Source organism: Halichoeres trimaculatus, unplaced genomic scaffold, assembly GCF_033239565.1.
Source record: "Halichoeres trimaculatus isolate MK-OKI-2021-1 unplaced genomic scaffold, fHalTri1.1 fHalTri1_scaffold_21, whole genome shotgun sequence".
NCBI classification, from domain to species: Eukaryota; Metazoa; Chordata; class Actinopteri; order Labriformes; family Labridae; genus Halichoeres; species Halichoeres trimaculatus.
This window is the reverse complement of record NW_027437199.1, coordinates 15,780,588-15,801,487: the sequence shown is the minus strand read 5'-3', so window position 1 is coordinate 15,801,487 and position 20,900 is coordinate 15,780,588. Positions and strand designations below refer to the sequence as shown.

General features: G+C 42.8%; 1 protein-coding gene across 9 annotated transcripts in view; it reads right to left on the bottom strand.

The window, feature by feature from the left end:
• Window positions 1-20,900, bottom strand: part of sox5 (SRY-box transcription factor 5) — a 111,106-nt gene that overhangs the window by 70,017 nt on the left and 20,189 nt on the right. For all 9 annotated transcript variants that reach the window (XM_074698088.1, XM_074698083.1, XM_074698084.1 and 6 more), the window contains exon 3: window positions 15,449-15,671. In XM_074698088.1, coding sequence (XP_074554189.1) covers window positions 15,449-15,671 — 223 coding nt within the window. The remainder of the gene's footprint in view (window positions 1-15,448; window positions 15,672-20,900) is intronic.

The window sequence follows — 20,900 nt, the reverse complement described above, 5'->3', positions numbered from 1 at the left end:
GAAACTTTGGTGGCTATCCAGGTCAAGATGCTCAATCTTTTTTTTTTCTTTTTTAAGTAATAAAAATAAAAGGTTTCCTGTCCAAAATGTTAACTGCCATATTGAAGAGAGGTGGAAATCTGACAGGTTGAATTTAATGATGTTTGTGATTTTTTTTTTTTAAACATGATTTATGTGATAAATTTGTGCAAAAGACCACTCCAAGATGTCTAAACTCAAATAAAATTATTGTAACATTATTGACAGTTTATGTATGATAAGTTTTGACTGTTTAGTGTGTCAGGAGATTTACCCGCTGGTTATTCAATCGCTCTTCAATCTATAAGGATCTGGCTCAAGGGAGCGGTTCCAACTGAAGCTTGTGTTTTGTATTAAACCATTCCTGTGTTAATCTGATTGTTCATATCTTTATTTGACCCTAACTGATAAGTGTAATGTGATTTTAGAGCTGTTCTCATCTCAGGAGGAAAAAAAAAGTTCCCTGAATCAAGTCGCTTTCAACCCAAACATTCCTGTCAGTCTCTGACCCCTGTCACCCTCATCCCCCCACCATTCCTCCAGCAAGACATCCCCAGCTCCCTAAGTGGGCTAATTGTCTTAACAACGTCTGGCTCAAAGAGAGAATGCAGACGATGGTGGGGTCCCACAAACTTGGCCGTAACTTTGTTAGTTTTATTAAACAAACCAATATAACAGATGAGGAGGGCGTGATCTACAGTAATGGGGCGAAATCCGCTGCGGATAGCAGGCTAAAAATTCTGTGTTAGCCTGTGTTTACACTCTGAAAACTGATACCAGAGGGGTGGTGCAGGGAGCCAGACAGAAGGTCCAATGTTAGTGAGTGTGTTGGGTGTGTGCTTTTGGGTGTAAGAGTATGTCAGACACACCAACATGACCTCACTAACAAGTGTCCACTGTCTTGGTGTGGACTGCTCCTTGAACCAGCATCACAAGACTGAGTAGTGTGAAGCTCGCAAACAAGCATGAGTTCAATTTGAGCGGGATGGAGAAAAAAAGGGTGTTAGAAAGAGAGAGGAGGGGTGGGGTGGGGGGTACAGACATGAATACTGAGAAAGATAAAGATAGATCGAAAATCTGCCAGAAGGAAAAGATGGATTGTACAATGTTTCTCTGGATACTTTGTGTCTATGAATGTGTTCGTGATTAGAACGGACTGAGAAACCAGCATCACTACTCCCAAGCCCACTGCCCACCATCTGACACATACACATAGAGGAAGCATGCAAACTCCACCCACATCTACAGGGGCTGTAAATAGCGCTGTTACACACCACTTGCACACCATTGATCATTGATATTCATAGTTACTCATTATTTATTCACAAATTCATCAGCAAGGAGTCTAAATTTAAGCTACCGTCAGGCAGAAAAGGGCTGCAGGAGGAGGAGGGATGTCCACGCCAGAAAAACAACCAACAGAGCAGAATATGGTTAAGGCAAAGTTTTTGTGCAACTAAGCAGAAGAAAAAGGAGAGTTGGAAAGTTCCAACAGGTGTCGGTGTGTTTGTTTTGACTAGTGACAGAAAAGGATGAATGTGTTGTGTGAGCAAGAAGGCGAGGATGTACGTATTGGGAGGGGGGCGAAGGTGAGGAGGTAGGAATCATGTGTTGCCTTAGGAATGGAGATTTCACCGAACAGTGAACACAGTTACAGACTAATCCTGTCCAAACAACTTTATTGACGTATCACTGAATGGATGAAGAAACAAATCTGTTAAAAAAAAAAACCCTCGGTGACAAAAGATATATGACCTAAAATCTGATGTAAAAGTTTGTAAAAGTTTTTGCATAACTGTTGAAGGAAACTTAATTTCTTTATATACATAAAGTTACTTTTGGGGGGGCTTTTATGCCTTTAATTGGATAGTAGAGAGGACAGTGGATAGAGCAGGAAACAGGGTGAGAGTGGGGAGTGACATGCAGGAAGAACCACAGGCTGGCTTCCAACCTGGGCCACCTGTGCGAGGGAAAACCTCACCTAAACCACTATGCCATCTGCACTCCAAGGAAACAGGCATGAAATTGCAAAAAAATTGGAGGTGTCATAGTCAACCTCCGTAGCTTTCTCGTCCAAATGATGTCTTTGTAATAGTTTTTTTGGTAGTTTTTATGTCGTTTGTCGTAAAGAACAGGGTGCTGGGACACAAATGTTTTGGTATGTGACTTGTCAACGATGAGCGTTTTGATTGGTCGGATGTGTACTCGCCGCAAGCGAAACTTAGGAAAAATCAACCTCGGTCTGAAAAAATAAAAGCTGTAATTTCCCTCAGTGAAAGAATGTTGCTGGTGTGAAAGCTTGCATTGAAAAGCAGTAGGTTTGAAAAAATATTTTTTTGAAATATTTGCATGAAAAACTTATAAAAGGATTCAAGGCTATAGTAGAATTGGTCAAAGAAGCTCCTTATTGTAAACAATTCACAGCTTAGATTAAAAAAAAAAGAAACATCAGGGATGCTAAAAATATTATCTAACGTGATCTATTTTGGAATGAATTTTTCATTTAATTAAAGTACATGAAAGGAAGAGATAGAGTTGAAGATATTGACCGAATAGAAAGAGTTATAGACAGTGAAAGGGGAGGAAAAAGGAAACACGAGAGAAAAGGAAGAGGGTAAATCAGAGAAAAGAAGGAGAGTAAAACAGAGAGGAGAGAAAAGTGAAAGAAGGAAAGAGAAAAGATTATAAACAACACTTCCTCAAAGTTACAAATTCTAAGTAAAAGTCATTTTCAAAACAGACTTGATGAAGTCAAAGCTGCGTGGACTGTCGTGGCATTACAACAGACGTAATTTTACCACGTGAAACGAATCAAAAGTATTTTTCATTAAACTTTTCTTTCTATTTAATTTCATGTTTCCATTTCCCGACTCAAACAGACACCCTCATGATTATTTTCTGACTTTCTAAAGCTCCTCCTGAGCCAGAGTATCCATTATGGTGTTTTCACGGACTGAGAAGCATTCTCCATGACGAGTGAATTGACCTTTAAATGTAAAATAGGCTAAGTGCCCATTAATTAAATCCTTTCAACTTTTTCAAACTGTTGAAAAACATCTCTACAAGTCTTTTCGTGTAACGCTAAAACAAAGATTCCCTACGTTGGTGTGCAGCATCCGTGGATATGTTTTAATAATCACCTCAGTACCGTGTCATAATGTCCCTCTTATAAGCTCTGACTGTGATGTTTGGAAAGGCTACAGAAACACACACCTGGGTTACAGACAGGACTGGCGTACAGCAGCTGATTTGCTTTGTCGGTATTACAATGAGCCAAGAGACCCTGTGTTTGAGTTTGTGTGTGTGTGTGTGTGCACGTCACCCCATGTGTGCATGCTTGCATCTGAGTGTGTGTATGTTTGACTGTTTGTGTGTGTACGTGTGTGTGTGTGTAGGTGACAGCTCCAGCCCCAAACTGACTGGCATCTGGCAGTGGCAGTTGTTTTAACAGCTGAGCTGACAGCATTAATCCGAACGCACCCAAATCAAAAGGAGACAACACCTGTTCACTGCTCCTGAGCCCAGCCGAGGAGGAGAGGAGGGAGGAGAGGAGGGAGGGAGGGGGAGGCTGGAGAGCGAAGTATGAATGGAGGCAGGCGGTGAAAGAGATGGAGGGGGAGTGATTAGAAGCAGGTGGAGAGAGTGACAGGGACAAAGGGTGGCAGGAGGAGAAGGATGGAGGTGAGGTGGTAGAAATGAGAAATAGATCGCGGATAGAGAAAGGATAGGAAGGTTGGGATGAGAGGAAAGAGGGAAGGAGGAGGTAGGATAAAAAGGAGGGGAAGAGGGAAAACGATGAGAGCAGGCACGCTGCCAGGCAACACACGCGGCACTCTTTCCCCTGAGTGAAGCGGAAAGGGGCAGTGGGCCAAACAAGGAGGGAGGGGTGAAAATACAGGGAGAGGGGAGAGGGAGGTGAATGGATGGATGGAGGAATCCCGAGGGGAGAAGAGGAGAAGGACAGCTGGAGAGAGGAGTGATGGGGGTGAGGGGGATGAAGATGGAGAAATGCAGCAGCGATCCATCCAGAGGAGCATCCCAGCTCTAACGTGAGCTGCGTCTCGGCTGGACTCAAGCAGCAGCAGAGGCAGAGAAGGAGAGAAACGCAGGAGGAGTGCAGGGGTGGGGGGTGGAGACGGACTGCTGGGGATGCTTGTCTCCCAACATCTGGCTCAAATAAGGCTGGACCACGCTGTGGGCTCAGGGTCACGACCCCTGAGGCTGACAGCACAGACACCACCACTTCATCTGCGGGGCCCGCCCTCTGACCAGCATGCCAGGGGTTAATTAATATAGACCCTGTGGCTTCAAAGACTGGCTGTGTGAGTGGCTGATGGACTGACTGAGTGACTGCCTCTGTGATGGACTCAATGGATGGAGTAAGTGAATGGCTGACTTCTTGGCAGGCCGGCTGATGTACCGCGCAGCTCTCCTCCTCACTTGCTGACTGGCTGACATATTGAAGGACTGAGTAACTCTCTGACTGACTTGTTGCATGAATGACTAAAGTGCTACAGCTGAACAACAGTATTCACACCACCTTGACATCCGTCATGTAAGTTGGGGCGGAAACAGAGAGTGTGGCCTGTGGGTGGTTATTACGTTAATTGTTGGCATGTGTCCATTTGCTATACCCTCATGCATCACTGATGGCTTCTGGATCAGGTCACACAGGCTGCTGTGTTCGTCATGTGCATTTTTGTTGCCATGTGTTCAGGCAATCTAACAAGAGCTTTACAGTGATACACACCAATCTCACACCCCCATCCAGGCTGTTAAAGCCCCTTTTACATCCGTGTCAGGCCTTAAATCCTGCGCTGGACGCTGCTGACAAGGGTGAAAGGAGACCACAGCTCTGATGCTTCTTCATGCTTGTTGGAGCTGTGATTTGAAATTGAGCTAAGCAGATTGTGCTACTTTGTACACGAGCCTACATGGATTAAATGGCCCAAAGTGGGGTGTAGGAAGTGCCACACAGTCATATTAACATGCAGTATGAGGCATTAAATGTTTAAGATACACATCCACACACATCCAGACCTGCCTTATTCTCACTATATGAAGACAATACACAGTATGTGATATATATATACTATAAATGCACACATGGGCTCTCTTGCAAAGCAATCACAGCTGGTAAGCTCTTACATAAAGCTGTTTAGAGCACACTGAAGCCTACAGTAAGCTCACATGCTGCTATGAAGGTGCCACTGAGGTAAAGATTTGCACCTGTAGTTAATACCACACCAGAGCAAATAGATGCATTAAGTATCCACACACTGTGGAATCACAGCTACTTCATAAAGGTCCAGTACCACATGTTTGACGAACTAAGAAAGATTTAGAATGTGACAACCACGTTATCCTTGTCTTTCTCTGTTAGTTGACTTGTGTTTAGGGCTGCAACAACAAATCGATTAAATTGATAAAAATTGGTTAGTAAAAGCTTCAACCTTTTTCCATAATCAATGCACAGTGCTGCGTCATTACTGTATCAGTTTCTCTTCAGTTTATTTATCTTCTTCGTTTTTGTCAGATTATTTAGCTTTCGGCAACTAGCTGAAAATGCATTATCACCACCTACTTGACTGGAGTGTAGATTACCGGCAGGTGAGGGGAACAAGTAAACACACGAATAATGGCAGAGCTGGAAAAAGCTGTTCATCCAAAATATTTCCAGAGTTCGGGAGTGTTTCACGCTGAGTAAAAGCACACAGCGTGTTAATTACAACGTTTGCAGAAGTGACCTCGCATGGCACGGCAGTACGTCTGTAATGATCCAGCACTTAAACGGCAAACATGTTGGGCTCATTGATGACGAGCCGGGGAGCTTAACAGCGAGGGGAGGAGCTACAACCCATACACACTCCTTTTATATGTTTAGAAATGCATGGTTTGTTTTTTTAAAATTGTTAATCCTTTTAATAAATCGTCACTCTGTTTGAAAACCATGAAGAGTTCATTAAACCAACGTTAGCATTAGCGTTAGCTGCTACAGATAGTGGTAGGGCAGAGGACGTGTAGTGTTTGACCTGCAGGTAAAAAGATTGAGGACACATTTTTATTTATTTGCCTTTTTGGCCCTCTATGTACTTAATCTGATGACATAATATATTTTCTGTAATTTTGCCGATACTGTTGATTTTTCAAGTGACAATGCATTCATGCCATTTGTTATAAATGTAGCATCTGGTCAGCTTAAATTGTGCTCAATAATGTTGTTTCTTTGTATATATTTAGCATACAATAGTCATCAACTAAATTTTCATACTGTTTTTTTTTTTCTATTTCATCGATTAATCGTAAATATAATCGTTAGAGTAATGGATTACTAAAATAATTGTTAGTTGTGTTTAGACACTCTGCTTTGCTTATTAACAGACATTAAATATTAACACTGACAGTCTTGAAATAGGTGCCCAGAAGATCAGCCAAACATAACAGGCAAGTTTCACAATGATTGTTCAAGACTGACTGAAAACAAAAGACGGTTGGTCTGTTTTGCAAAGAAAATGAATTAATACATTTCAACTGTTTCCATTTCCTCTTATGATATTCAGACCCATGAAGCAGCTGGATTAACCCTGTTGAGACATTTCAGGTAAAGCTGCAGCCAGACCAGAGCTTTATTGTTGTTACACATGATCAGATTTCTAGTTCCTCTTCCTTAATTAAAAGTTAACTTAAAATAACACTTTGCACACCCTCTCTTCTTTGCATATCAGAGCGGGGGGTTTGCCCAAACAAGTCTGGAGCGCTTGCAGCAAAGTGATAGCTTTTATACCTTTCTGTGGCACAATGTCAAAATGTAAACTCCAGCGTTTCATTCCAAAACGCAACATCCACCTACTCACAAAGTAACTGCTGGTGTGTGAGAAAACTACTTAATGGGAGAAGGCTGAACTTATCTGCTAACTCTGACGGTTATTCTCACAATTTAGAAATATTTTCGGGTGCACTCAAGAGGCCTTTTGAAAAACTGGTTGAACTTCAAGCAGAAAGCAATGTGTTTTTGTTGTCAGAGTGCCTCAATGAAAAGTTTAAAGATCTTTCAGCTACATTTCTAAGGCTTTTGATAATGTAATTGAGGGCTGAAAGAAATTCAGCGCACTTGTACACAAAACTCATTCATCTTGCAGACATTTTGCAGCATAAAAACATTCCTCTGTCTCTCCATGGGAATGGGGGAAAGGACCAAGAAAGGAAAATCACAAAAAGGAGGAAAAACAACAACAGGGCGTGCAAATGAAGAAAGTTTATGAGAAAGCTGAATAGATAAATCATGGATTCCACTGATTTGGTCATGGGACATGCTGCTGAATGGAAGTGAATCAGTGGATGCCAAAACACTAGAGCCTGTCTAATATTTGGGAGTTAGTGACAGAAGACCTTTATGTCGGACGGTCTGACTCACTGTGTATGACACACACAGGAAACACACAAATTTGTTCCCACTGTGAAGAAATGCTCACATAATAAATATTCTTTCTACCTGTCTCACCCCCTGTCCTCAACTCACACACAACACACACACACTGTACTCTGGGACAATAGCTACACAGTGCAACCCTGGCTGATTCATGAACCTCAGGCCTTTGTCCTTAACTTCATGCCACGCTGGGAGGCCAATAACACACACAGACACACACAGACACACACAAACCATCAGGAAATCCACAGGACCCTCTCTCCTCTCCAAGTCTCTTTATGCTCATGCATCGGACAAAAGCTGAAGGGACTGCTTTTTCCGAAAAACACGCACATACACACACCGTGCACACTATTCATCTCCTTAATATCGCTCATCTGGACTGGGAAGAATGGTAGAAAAGGAGTTTCATCCCCACTGATTGTCTCGTGCGAGGCCGAAGAGAAAAAGCCACGTTGAAAAGCAGACGCAAAACAATTCAATAAGAAAAGTGGCTTGAATGCGCCTTTCATTGAGTCACAATGGCCTGCCCCACAATAGGCCTCAGGTTCGCCCCATGACGTTGCCTGTTTCTCATGCCACAAAAGGAAAAAAAAAAAAAAACACAAACTGACTTGATTTGAATTGTGAACCATGTCCGTGATGATTTTTTCTTGTCGAGTACAAACACATCGGAGTTAACTGACACAATGACACTGGAAAACTGGAAAGAACACTAATGAAAGGACTGGTTTTCTTCGATGAGGCAGGAGAGCTCTTTTTCCGCCTAAAGTGACTTTTTTTGCACAATGTGATGCAATTTTTTCCTCAGTTCTTCAGGTGTAGATTTCATTGGGTGGTATTAAGAGCTTTAAAGATCTTTTGATCCCCTTTCTTACACCTGAAATTTAGTTTTCATTTTGTCGACTATCCAAATGTTTCCCTTCCCTCAGTTTCTTTCTCCAGCGATGGAAGAGTGACAGCAACAAGCTGCGAGAGTCCTCCTGCACTTCATGTTAATTTATACAACTAAGTAATTACCAACAAAGAGTGAAAATCACAAAAGACATTCATCTGCTCCCACGCTGGGGCTGTGAACCTGCTGCTGTACGCAGAGATGTGTACATGTGTGTGTGTGTGTGTGTGTGTGTGCATGTTAATGTATGTGTGTTGCAGTCAACATTCTCCTCAGGGATCGGTGCCTTGTAGTTCCAGGTCTGTGTGCTGACTTGTAAGGGTTGTTTATGCCATTGTTGATCTTTGAAGTGCATGTTTGTGTCTGTATGCATGTGCGTGTGCATGTGTGTGTGCGTGTGTGTGTGTGTGTGAAATAGCCCCCTAGATAACAGAGCAGTGGAAGGATTAAGCAAAGAGGGAGGGGGTTGACTGATGGACGGATGAAGGGGAGACTGCCTCGATCCCTCCACCGCTCCAGCTCTTTTCTCCCCCTCTCCCTTTCTTTCTCTCTTTCCTTCTTCTTGGCAGAGTGTATCCGCCTTTCCCATTGTCACCCATTGGAGTGTACGGAGGCGTGAGGGAGCTACGGCCACTGTGTGCTTGTGTGGCACAATGGCCTTGCCTAAGTGCTGTCCTATAAAATGCCTCAGTGCTCTCTAAAAGCAAGCCCTGGATTCCCTCCCTGCCTTGAAAATAGATGAAGTGCTGTGCGTGAATGTGTGTGCGTGTGTCCCTGTGTGTGTGTGTGTTGTGTGACATCTGTCATTGAGTTGGCATTTTCAGTATGGAAACCAGTGCCTTGGAGCAGCAAGTACGCTCAGCCATAAAAACACCATTCTGCTTGACCTTAAGGTTGCCGGCACAGCTGTAAACCTGCACACCCCGCTTCAGTGTGTGTGTGTGTGTGTGTGTGTGTGTGTGTGTGTGTGTGTGTGTGTGTGTGTGTGTGTGTGTGTGTGTGTGTGTGTGTACATACAGATCTGCAAGAGTGTGTCTGTTGTTGCCCTACACGCGTGTCCAGATCAAGGCTATAAAGTATGAAGGTCAGGGTCAAACCCTAGAGCCACACTTGGCTCAATGAAACAACAATAACGGTGCTATTTATTTACCCTCACACCGTCACAAAGAAATCAACGCAATCAGAAACAGCCACAATTTTTAAGACTTTCTGAGAGCAGTAAAATAAAAGTTAGCATGTTTGTGTAAAAAAGAGCAACATAAATGCAATAAAATGAATTAGAAAAGGTGACGGTGATGACGTTATCTTAGAAAAGTTTAAGCGTAACTACACTGGAATCATGAGATTTAGATTCTGGAGGTGAATTGAAGGAATTCTCTTAAAATTGTTAACCTGTTTAAATCAGAATAAAACCAAAACGTTAAACATTAAAATTAATTTGATTCACAGGACTAAGTCAGCAGAACAGCTGCACTTAAAAAACTAGAAAAGCAACACTCAAGCCCGACTTTAATGTTATACTCCCTTTCAGCAGACTGTCTGCTACTATTTGGTGTTAGTTGCAGGTTTGTACCATGATTTGTTTCCTGACAGTGTTGAAAATTATGATGATCCAGTACATATTTCATATTCTGGATCTTAGTATCCAGAATATTTCCAGGATCTGGATCAAACTTTTACATCCGTCAGAAATTATGGTGACCTTGTCTTGTGTTGTTTTATCATGGAATTATATACACATATGGTGAAAACAGCCCTATCCCACAATGATCAAGAATCCTTTAAAAAGATCCTGGATCCAGACGGTGATCCAGATCACCTCCAAAATGTAATCACATCTCCCTTATCCCATTTTGAACATTTCCTGAAAATTTCATCAAGATCTGTTTGTTACTTTTAGATTTATGTCATTCACAGACAAACAAGACAAACTCTCCCAAAAACATAACCTCCTTGGCGGAGGAAATGACCAAAAATACCTCATTTTCTTACTACTACTGGCAAAATCTAAAGATTATTTTTCAAGGAAGTTGTACACTGATTCTTTAAAGTGACTTGAGTTTTTTTTCCCAGTAAAGAAGCTAAGCTTAAAAAATATATATTGTAAAAGGTCTTCAAAGGAAAGAAGCCTTAGTGACAGGTAGCTGGAGCTACACGCAGAGGGTCAACAGACGTGACCAGCTCAGCTGGCACTTAATGTGAGCCGCTTACAGTCATCGCTCCCACAGAGCAAGAGAAGGAGAGAGGAGGAGAGGAAAGGAAAGGAGGGAAGATACCAAGTGTCTGGTGAAAGTCCAGGGCAGTGGAGCCACCACTCCAGGGGCCGAGAGGAACATCTGTGCCCCATTTAGCAATGTTTCTACTCCTTTTAATTCTCCTTGATTTTTCCTTTAGAAATTTCCAGTTTTTGGGATCGATCTCTGTTCATCTCTGGCTGTACCCTTCATATTTGATGCATGTCTTGTGTCTCTCAGCTGGGTTAATGGATTATCAAAAGGCCCTGCTCTGTGGCACAGGGGTCACAAAGGGTTAAATGGCAGGTGCATGGGAGCTGTTCAGGTGTGTGAATGTGTGAATGTGTGTGTGTGTGTGGTTGTGCAGTCATGTCTCCTGGGTGTCATCCCCCAGCCCTCCTCTCGACCCTGCGTCACCTGCAATGCTGTACACTCCGCTCTCATTATTCCATGTAATGACACACACACACACTCCAGCACGAGTCCACACACAAACACATGAGGCAAGTGTCACGACATCCTAATCTTTGCTCCTGCTCCTGAAGAATTTAACGCAGGTATGGCTTTTAGTTGTGTGTGCGTGTGTCTGTATACATGTTACCCTGTGTATGCATGTTCCTATGTGTGTGTGAAGGAGTGTGTATCTCCAGGGTAGCAGGTGGCCGTTGGAGTAAGACAGGAGATGAATGAAGAGAGCAGGGGAGCGCTGGAGCATGGTTGGGCCAGGCCATGAGGGACAACATTGCTAGTCATTTATTAGGGCTGCAACACACACTCACACACTCACACAAACACACACCTTGGATGCATGCATGCAGGCTAATGCAAGGCTTCCAATGAAACACATATGGTTACACACACCGTGTCACAGTTACATATGCAAATACACATTCACGAGACGACACGCTCCCAAAGGTTTAAACAGCATGTGCGTAGACACACACACACACACTGACCTAGTAACTACCACTCTCCATTCATCTAGCTTAAGTAGAGCACCACTAGCCACAGACACAGAACTATATCTTTCAAACTTAAGCCATACTTGTGTGTTCGAGCGTGTGTGTGATGTCTAGCTCAGGGCTTTCCTTCGTTAAGTCAAGCTCCCCATCCTGTTTTGCCATGTTTATCACTTTCTGACCCATTTTGTGTCTTTGGCCCCATGTCCACATCGCTCCTGGTGTAAATGTTCCTCAACTTTGAATGTATGTGTGTACGAGTGTGTGTGTGTCATTGATCCAGCTGGAAGCAGTGTGTGTAAGAGTGGGAGAGAGAAAGAGAGCAGTAATATTCCAGGCCTTTCATAATGATTAAAGCCTTCATTAAATTTTCATCCCAACCTGCTGTTTGCTGCTAATGGCCTTTGTGAGCCACACAGCCAAACAATAGCTAGCCGGGCACACAGAAGGGATTTCTATCTTGCGTTCAATACCGCCCCTCTTGTTCCTCTCCCCCCCTCCTCCATTTGCCTCTGCCCCTCTTCATCTTTTCTCAGCATCCCTTTTCTTCCCTACTCTCTTTTCTTTTCTTCCTTTCTCTCATGCTTGGCCGGGGTATGAGTGTGCGTGTGTGTGTGCATGTGTGTGTGTGTGTGTGATAGGTCTGGAGGCACTGGGGCCTTTTGTTAGCGCATTTCATTTAAACGTAGGGCAGATAATGCTCGGGGTTGGTTTGGATGCTGCACACTGTGGCACTCTGCTAATGGGGTCTGTGAAGACACAGCTCCTTCTCTCCTTCACTTTTCCTCCTTCTCTTGCTCCCGCTGTCCTTTCCTTCTCCCTCTTCCTCTCCTCCTTCTCTCCCCTTTTCTCTCTATTGCGCTGGCTGACTCATAAAGATCCATTAATGTTGTTTTTTTTCCCCGTGCAGCCAGTTCATGAGGTCTAGTGAAGCAGCGAACAACCCAAAACACACCTCAATTACAGCTCAGCTCGACAAATAGTCCAGTTTTTCCCTCTCTTTCTCTCTTTTTTTTTTGCCACAACAGGCCTCTTTATTGACTGGAACAAAAACAACCAGACAGCGAGAGATGACCAGCAGTCCTGGCCTGCTTTGAAAACCTTACAGAAAAGCCTGAAAATAAAGTTAGCACAACGCTGCTTGAAATGAAAGCCTGTTGATGTACTGCTGGAACAGAGACACACACGCACACATGAACACCTACACTTAACAGACAAATACACACTGCACCGCTGCACTCTTTCCTTCACCTTTTGGGCTCGGTGTCATTTAAGCCTGCATGGCGCATATAGAAATGCTTGAATAGAAATCTTAGCGCACAGCAGGTAGAGCTAGGGCTAAAGGGGCATATAGACGTTTTGCGGAAGGTCCTGTGGTTTTCAAAGTTAAGGTGTTCACAGGTTCCTCCAGTCCTCTGCATCCAAGATTTGACCTGGAACCAAGTCTAAATTAGGAGTGTGCCATATCATACCATCTACAATAATACTGGTGTATTTTTTTTGTATGATATAAATTTGACATTTTGCGATATTTACAGCGCAGAGATGCAATGGCTTCCTGCTGTGTACAAAACAACAATGGCCGAGAGCGAAAGTAGCACAGCAGCATCAATTTTATCCTCACATGAAGATTTTGAGCCTAACAGAGGAGCTAACTCAGTGATGCACTTCAAAAAACTTGAAATCTTGTCAAGTGTTTCTGTCTTAATCTAAGTTAAAATTGTTGTGTTATACTGGATATGAGCCACATTGAACTGGTCAGTTCAGAGAAGTGTCTTGTTTCGAGTTATTTGAAGACATAATTAGGTCTGAATTGCTTGTAACTAGTAAAAAAAATCTGCCAATGGAACAAGAAAAGTTTGCTTAAAAGTAGAATAATGTCGTTATACAAGTAACTTTTCTCTTGTTCCATTGGCAGATTTTCCTTTTTACTTGTTACAAGCAATTCAGACCTCATTTTTGACTTTAATAACTTGAAACAAGACATTTTCTTCTGAAACAAAGACAAAAATACTTGATAAGATTTTAGTTTCTTGCAGTGTGTGGAGGTGGTTTGGCTGAACAAAGACCAAAGATCAGACATATTAAATGAAAAATGTGCAGGAGAACTCATACAAGGGGTGGCAACACCACAAACATGTTCCATCATCTAAAGCTGAAACACACGACTGGTGTGATAGCTGGAATACAACCAGGCTTTGAAAACATGTGAAGAGGACGTAAAAACTACGTTATCAACGGTTGAGTTTTTGCCTCTTTGATGGACATGTGGTTGAGCTAAACGTCCAAACCCTATGCCGGCATTACCCCCAATTCTCACATAAAGCGTGAGCGCCATGCAGCACAGTTCTATGTTTCTGAAGCGCCGTGAAGCACAGCACAGGGCAAGGCCCATAGCAGCTGGATACCCGAGATCACAAGATCGCAGGAGGACCACATGTTCCTGCAGGAATCCTACCCACGTACTTTCGTGGTAATTAATTAGGATGTTAAGCTAATCTGGCCCTCCTAGAACTTCAGCACCTCCAATCCACACCTTCTCTTTTCTGTCGGTGTTCTTATAGAAAGAATGTGTTGTGTCATGTAGAATTATGAAGTTTTTCGCCTGTATAATAAACTTTTCTTTCTCCGAAACATCAGATTTCCTCTGGATCTACTTACTATGTTTACATTTCAAGCTTGTGTAGTAGTAGTAAATGATTGGAAAAGTGGCTTACATACTGTGTGTGCAATAAAAATGCTGTTATTTAGAAGCAGCAACTATTAATGATAAGTTTTTTTTTCCTCCATAGCTTCATAAAAATTGTTATTGCAAATTTCCTTAAAATATCATGATATAATTTTGAGGCTATATTGTCCTCCCCTAGTCTGAATGCCTCATATCAAGTGGATCTCAGTGTCCTTAGACTAAGCGTTAATCACGTGTCATGTAAGAGTAACACAGCTTCCCTAGCAACAGCTCATGGTTCTGTTTGGACCATCTCCAGCGTTTCAGACCTGTTAATGCCTTTATCTTCTTTGCTGAGGCGCCCTTCAGCAAGGCAACGAGCCACTGCTGGCTTCGTGCATTTTCTGTGTAACTGCTCTGACACTGACCTCTCTGCAGAGCACACAAAAGATATCTCTGTCAATTAATGTTATTTATACTCTGCTGTGAGCTGGGGACACCTGTTGGTAATCTCTTTATCACATTATCACTATCACATGTATTTCATAGTGACTTAAGCCCCCATTTATCTGCTCAGTGGAAATTGGAGTTGGCCATGGGTTAATTTTATCTCTTGACTCCAACTGTTTCCCCAAGGCTACACTTGAGTATTAAAATGTGGAGGCTAAGCAAGCTAAGTGTAGCCCTGGGCAAAAACATGGTCCTGACTTCTCGACAGTGTATGAAATCTTTATCTGAGGGCTGAAAGAGAATTAAAGAAAAGGTAGAAAAGGTATGAGAAGGGTGATCGGCGCATTAAACACTGACTGATTATTTAAATCCTAATCGAGTGTTGCTTCTTTGAACATTTGTTGAGAGCTGTTAAGACATCCAAGTACATTTGTTGGCTTTTCACACACTCAAGAAAGCAGCGCACACAAACACGTGCATGCACACACACACATCTTATTTGTCAGGTTGTGATAAATATGCAAATAATTGTGGACAATAGGCCCAAACAGCTGATGCTGTCTGTCTGTGTTCTGGAAAAACAAAGGCTCGCCTCTCATCTGAATGTGTATGGGTTCATAACAGAGGGAGGCAGGGAGGGAGTGATGGAGCTGAAGCGGTAACAACACAGAACGAAAGAAGAAGAAGAAAGAAAGGACAACAGAGTGTGATGAAAGAGAGGCGCAGAGCCAGAGAGTTGGAGGGGAGCTACAGATCACACATCTGGCCGGACAAGCATCCCCTTTCATCACTGACCTTCTGGCTCATTCTTGATCAGCTCCTCCATCTTGCGTTGTTTCAGTGTGTCCACCACGTCTGCCAGGCTGCCCTTGCGTCTCTCAGGGGTCCCGAGAGTACCCGTGGCTGAGCCCCCGTCGCTGCAGGGCCGCCCTCCTCCTCCACCATCCTCTTTGCCAGGTGAGGTAGCGTTGTGCTGGGGGTACGGGCTCAGAGAGCTCCCCTTAGTGCAGTCCTGCTCCTGGAGGAGATGGAGAGGAAGGGATTCTTAATTAGATTCAGAAATTACCTTAAATGAAACACACATGAATAAAGAAACTGTAGGAGGAAAAAGGAGGATGAGGCAGGGAGGAGCTGGCACAGACCCACTCATTATCTCCATCCTTCTCTCCTTCTCATACTTTCTTTATTCCCTCAATCTCCCCTTCTCGTAGCTCGATACAACCAACTGTCATCCCTGGCCAGTTATCTCAAGTTGGGGCATACTTCCTTTTTTTTCCTTGCTTACATCCTCTGGAATCTGCATTTGACTGACTTGGAGGTACTTGACAGAACGAGCACATGAAAAGACAGCAAAAGACTCTGCACACTCTTAGAGTCACGCTAACTCTTCATTACAAAGCCTTCAACAGCTCGGCTTTGAGGGGCGTCCAACGCTACTGTACTAAATCCCAAGTTTCAGCACTGCGCTACTTTTGTCCAAAGATTCCCCACAATTAATGCTGAGGATGCAACTCCGTCAAACGGGAAAATCACAAAAAGTAGATCCCGTTTCAAAAAACAAAGCTCTGGAGCGGTGTCAAATCATTTCCATAAATTCTTAAAAGGACTGACAAAACAACAATCTGCATGACAGCGACAAAAATAAAACATACAGCTCACAGTAAAGCACTGAGCCTTTTGCCAAGCTGTCATGATGAATAATTATCCTGCTGTCTTGTGACTAAAGTTTACGCTGTCTTTTCCATGTGAAGTTAAGTGACTTTGGAAATCATAATCCTCTCATACGTTTGGGGAGAAGAACAAATTTAGAAATGATTTCTGAACTCCTTGTTTTGAAAAGTCAACTCCTTGAAAACAGATCTAGTTTTTACTTGCAGGGTTTTGAAAACATTTTCCACTGGTTTTCACTACAGATGGCTCGATAGACAAAAACTGGTCAACACTCAAAAAGTCCTTTACTGTTCAAAGTGTATTTTTCGGTACTCTCTGAAGTTTTCAAATTTGGAACTTTGGTTCAATAGCTTAAAATCCTGAGGAACCACACTTAAAATACTGACCACACTTATTTCAAAGCTAGGCTTATGCCAAAGTAGACATCTGAAGATAGAGAAATGGTACATCTTTCAAATTTTGATTGAAGAAAAATAATACCCAGAACTGATCAACCCTGCCAGTCTAAGCTTATGACTGCACATACTTGTATTTTTTACCTTGGTGCAAAATATTTACCCCAAAAATGGTGAAAATAGCTTCAAACAAACTCTCCTAAGTCCACCACACAGCTCTGTTACTGTGAAAAAAAACACCCTTAAAGTTTCAGCCTGATCTCTTCAATAATTCTGAACAAATCGCAAATCTTGGTGCATAAAACTGTCGGGATGCAGAATTGAAGAAAAACAGACGTCATGTAGCGTTCAGCAGTGGCCCCTAGAGACCCTTTGACCACTAGTTCTTGATTTGGAAGAAAATCTGACAAGAAATATTGAATTAGTTGACCAAAAATGACACGTAAACAATGCTGGTTACCATAGAAACTGATAAGAATACTAAATAAAGAACAAAATTTGGGGATAAAATTGATCCATACACAACAAAAAAAAAACTTTCATTAAAAACACGTGAACTGAACATGCTGATGTTGCTTCTCCAAAAAAAAAAAAAAGTTGTTCTTTTTTTACTTTCTTCCTCAACTCCATTGTTCAGTTATGACATTAAGGGACTGTTTTAAAGCACTCGAAAGCAGCTGATCGGTACGTAACTTCCAGCATCTTAATCTTTGACCCAATAAAACCTGTGTTTGTTTGGCTTGCCACCATGATCGACTTAACGCCAGGTAAAGCCAATTAACAGTGACACTGAGAAGGAGGATGTCCTCAGCTACAAACTAGAACAAACAATATCTCATTATCACACTGGCATGAACATGTAAATGAAGGGTTTGTATGCATGGTTTACAGTCAGTGATGGATACACTGATTCATACAGTGCCCTCTCTCTCTCACACACACACACACAGGGATAGGTGTGTTAAGGTGTGTGTTATGCTCTTTAATTACACAAACAAGTGAGTCAGTCAGTCAATAAGCCGGCCAGCTCAGCTCTTTGTAGACAGGAGGGTCAATGGTCCACAGGGTTAATCTTTGGCTAATCTCACTACAATATGGAGCATGCCACCTGGGGCGATGGCACACATACGCAGGTTCTCTGTTCGCCGGGTAGCAGGCGAGCATGGGTAGGAGAGGGATGGTGACAGTTAGAGGCAGCGGTTCATCTCAGCTGTCACATTTATTACCTCTGACAAGGAGGTTATGTTTTCAGGAGTTTGTTTGTTTGTTTGTCTGTGAACAACATAACTCAAAAAGTAACAAACGGATCTTGATGAAATTTTTAGGAAATGTTCAAAATGGGATAAGGAAGAAGTGCTTGAATTTCGGAGATGATCCAGATCACCATATGTATCCAGGACTTTTTTAAAGGATTCTTTATCATTGTGAGATAGGGCCGTTTTCACTATATGTTTGTATAACTCCACAATAAATGGTCGGATTGCTTTGCTAAACAATAAAACACAAGGTCACCATAATTTCTGACGGATGTAAAAGTACGATCCAGATCCTCATATTCTGGACACTAAGATCCAGAATATGAAATATGTACTGGGTCATCATAATTTTCAACACTGTCAGGAAACAAATTATCGTACAAACCTACAACTAACACCAAATTGTAGCAGACAGTCTGCTGAAAGGGAGTATAACATTAAAGAAGGACTCTCTAAGTGCTTTTCTTGTTCAGGTGGAGTTCGTTTTGTAATAATCAACTTACTGGTGGAAGAGGAATTCACTTCAAGACCCGAGATGACTCTAAACTTTATCCCTTTTCATCACATGTGGCAATAACTTTCAAAATAAAACCAATGAGAGAAACTCCTCAGGATAAAGTAAATTTGTCTTGAACTGGAGAATAAAGCAAGGCAGACACTTTCAATATTGACAATGCTTTTATTGTCTGTAGCCAAACAGCGTATGAGACGTACGGCAGACCATTATCACTTGGTGTTTTCTACACTTCAGCGACTCTCTCTGTTCGCCTCTGTCTGCTCCACACTCTGAATAAGTCAGCACGCTCAATAATTCACTAATTCTCTCCTCAGCGCTCTTGCACATGTATTGTAACAGAGGGACAGAGTGTGACAGCTATGATATGGTTGTAAGAGCTTCTATTTGGAAGACAGCGTGATGAGGCTTCAATCAGTCACTGTTAACACACTGGCTGAGGGCTGTGCCGCTGCGCTGGGAAAGCATCTTGTGATTTCAAGCGCTGAAAGACTTTACTCTTCTCTCCTCACCACCTGACCAAGTGAAGGCTTGACCCGCTCCTGCTTTTCTTTGTTGCATTACTTCTACTTTCTACTTCTTTCTCCCCCCTCCTCGTTCTTCAGATTAGGGAAATTCAGGCTTCAAATGAGCGGCTTTGTGATTACGAGTTGCATCAGTGCTGGCACAACATGCAAATGTAGTGAGACAGAGGGAAGGAGAGAAGGAGTAAGTGGGTAGAAGTCAGAGAATGAAAGAAAAGGAGGGAAAGGCAAACGAGAGAAGGAGGGAAAGAAGGAAAGAAAGAAAGGAGATGTTATTAGAGGAAATAAGAGAAGGAGGGAGAGTTGACGGAGAGATACACTGAGGAAAGCAGAGAGAGGAAGGCAGGCATCTCGAAGGCAGCGGTCACACCTGTCACATCCCATTTATCTAATCCAGCGCCTACTTAAAACAGCCGCACTCTTTCTTTCGAGAAAGATGTCGCGCAAACAAAACAAACAGAACAAGAATAGGAGACGGAGGGAGAGCAGGGGGGTGGTGAAACTCCGGGGTGAGGGGTTGTCGGATCTCCTCGCTCTTTCGAAAATCTGCCAGGGAGATGTCATCTCGCTGCGTCCAACAATGAAGGTCATTTCCCAATCAAAGGGAATTAGCAGGGAGCCGTGGCTTCTTCAAAGACCTGGTAAATTAGGGCCCATGACATTATTTATGTGTGAAGTCAGACAGGCAGCCTTATGCCAGAGGCAACTTAAATGGCTTATGATTTTTTTTCCCTTCTCCCTCTCATCAACCTCGCAGCACATAATCCATGTGCCCTGCTGACATTTTTACTCTGTATTTGCAAGTCCGAGACAAGAGAGATCAAACAGACAAGACATGAGACGGATCTCCATTGTAAACGGGTGTCACTCAGCTTCTGAGGCGACATGCCATAACACGGGGTTGCAAAACTTTTCTCATCAACATGCATTTATTCAAAAGTACAAACAGAATTTTTGGATACTGTAAATGTTCATGCTCTTCTCTGAGTGCATGTGTGAGTTTTTTTTTATTTTTTATTTTTTTTGCCAGATCCATGCGTATATGTGTGACACTGCGAGTGCACATAGCCTGTAGGTGTGTGTGTGCTAATGTGCAAGTGCCTGCATATATGTATTTATATGCACTGGATGTGGCAGGCTGGCAGTGTGGGCGGTTCTGCCTTTAGTTTGCAGATGTCAATTCTCTTCCAAAATGACTGGAACAAAGTAAAAATTGCGCCTTACTCTCTTTATCCTTTTACTGCCTCTGCAATGGAACCGAATTAAACAACTTTTGTCTTCTTAAGCTCATCTGTGAGGGGAGGTTGGTTTGAAAACACGTAACTCTTGCCAGAAAATGCTATTTTTTTCCCTACAGCCAGCACAGATGCTGCTGTTCATGTTCTTTTTTTGATTTCTTCGTCTTCTTCCCTTCCTCCTTCTCTGTTGCCCGACAGAAGAAACTCTCTCCATCTCTCTTTTTCTCTCGCTGACATGTCTCGGGCTGTGCAAGGTGTATGTGTGAAAAAGCGTGTTTGATGCTTGGCGCGTCGTCTAGGATCAAGGCATGGACAATGTGGCAGTGGGAAGAACTGGAAACAGCTGCTCAACTAAAATACATGCGCACACAAACACACACACACACACACACACACCAAGGGAGAATGTCACTGATCACTCCTGCAGGGGGGGAAGACTTAGCTCTCCGCCAGAGCTGCCAATCTCCACGACATAGACTTAACACACCTCCGACACACTGCCAAACACACACACACACACATACGCTGCAAATCCTTTTACATGCCATGGCTAAACACAGACTCTGTCAGTTTTGACTTCGAGGTCCCTCGGGCTGGGACAAGCAAGAAAACAGACAAACACACACATTACTTCTATCCTCTGAACCAA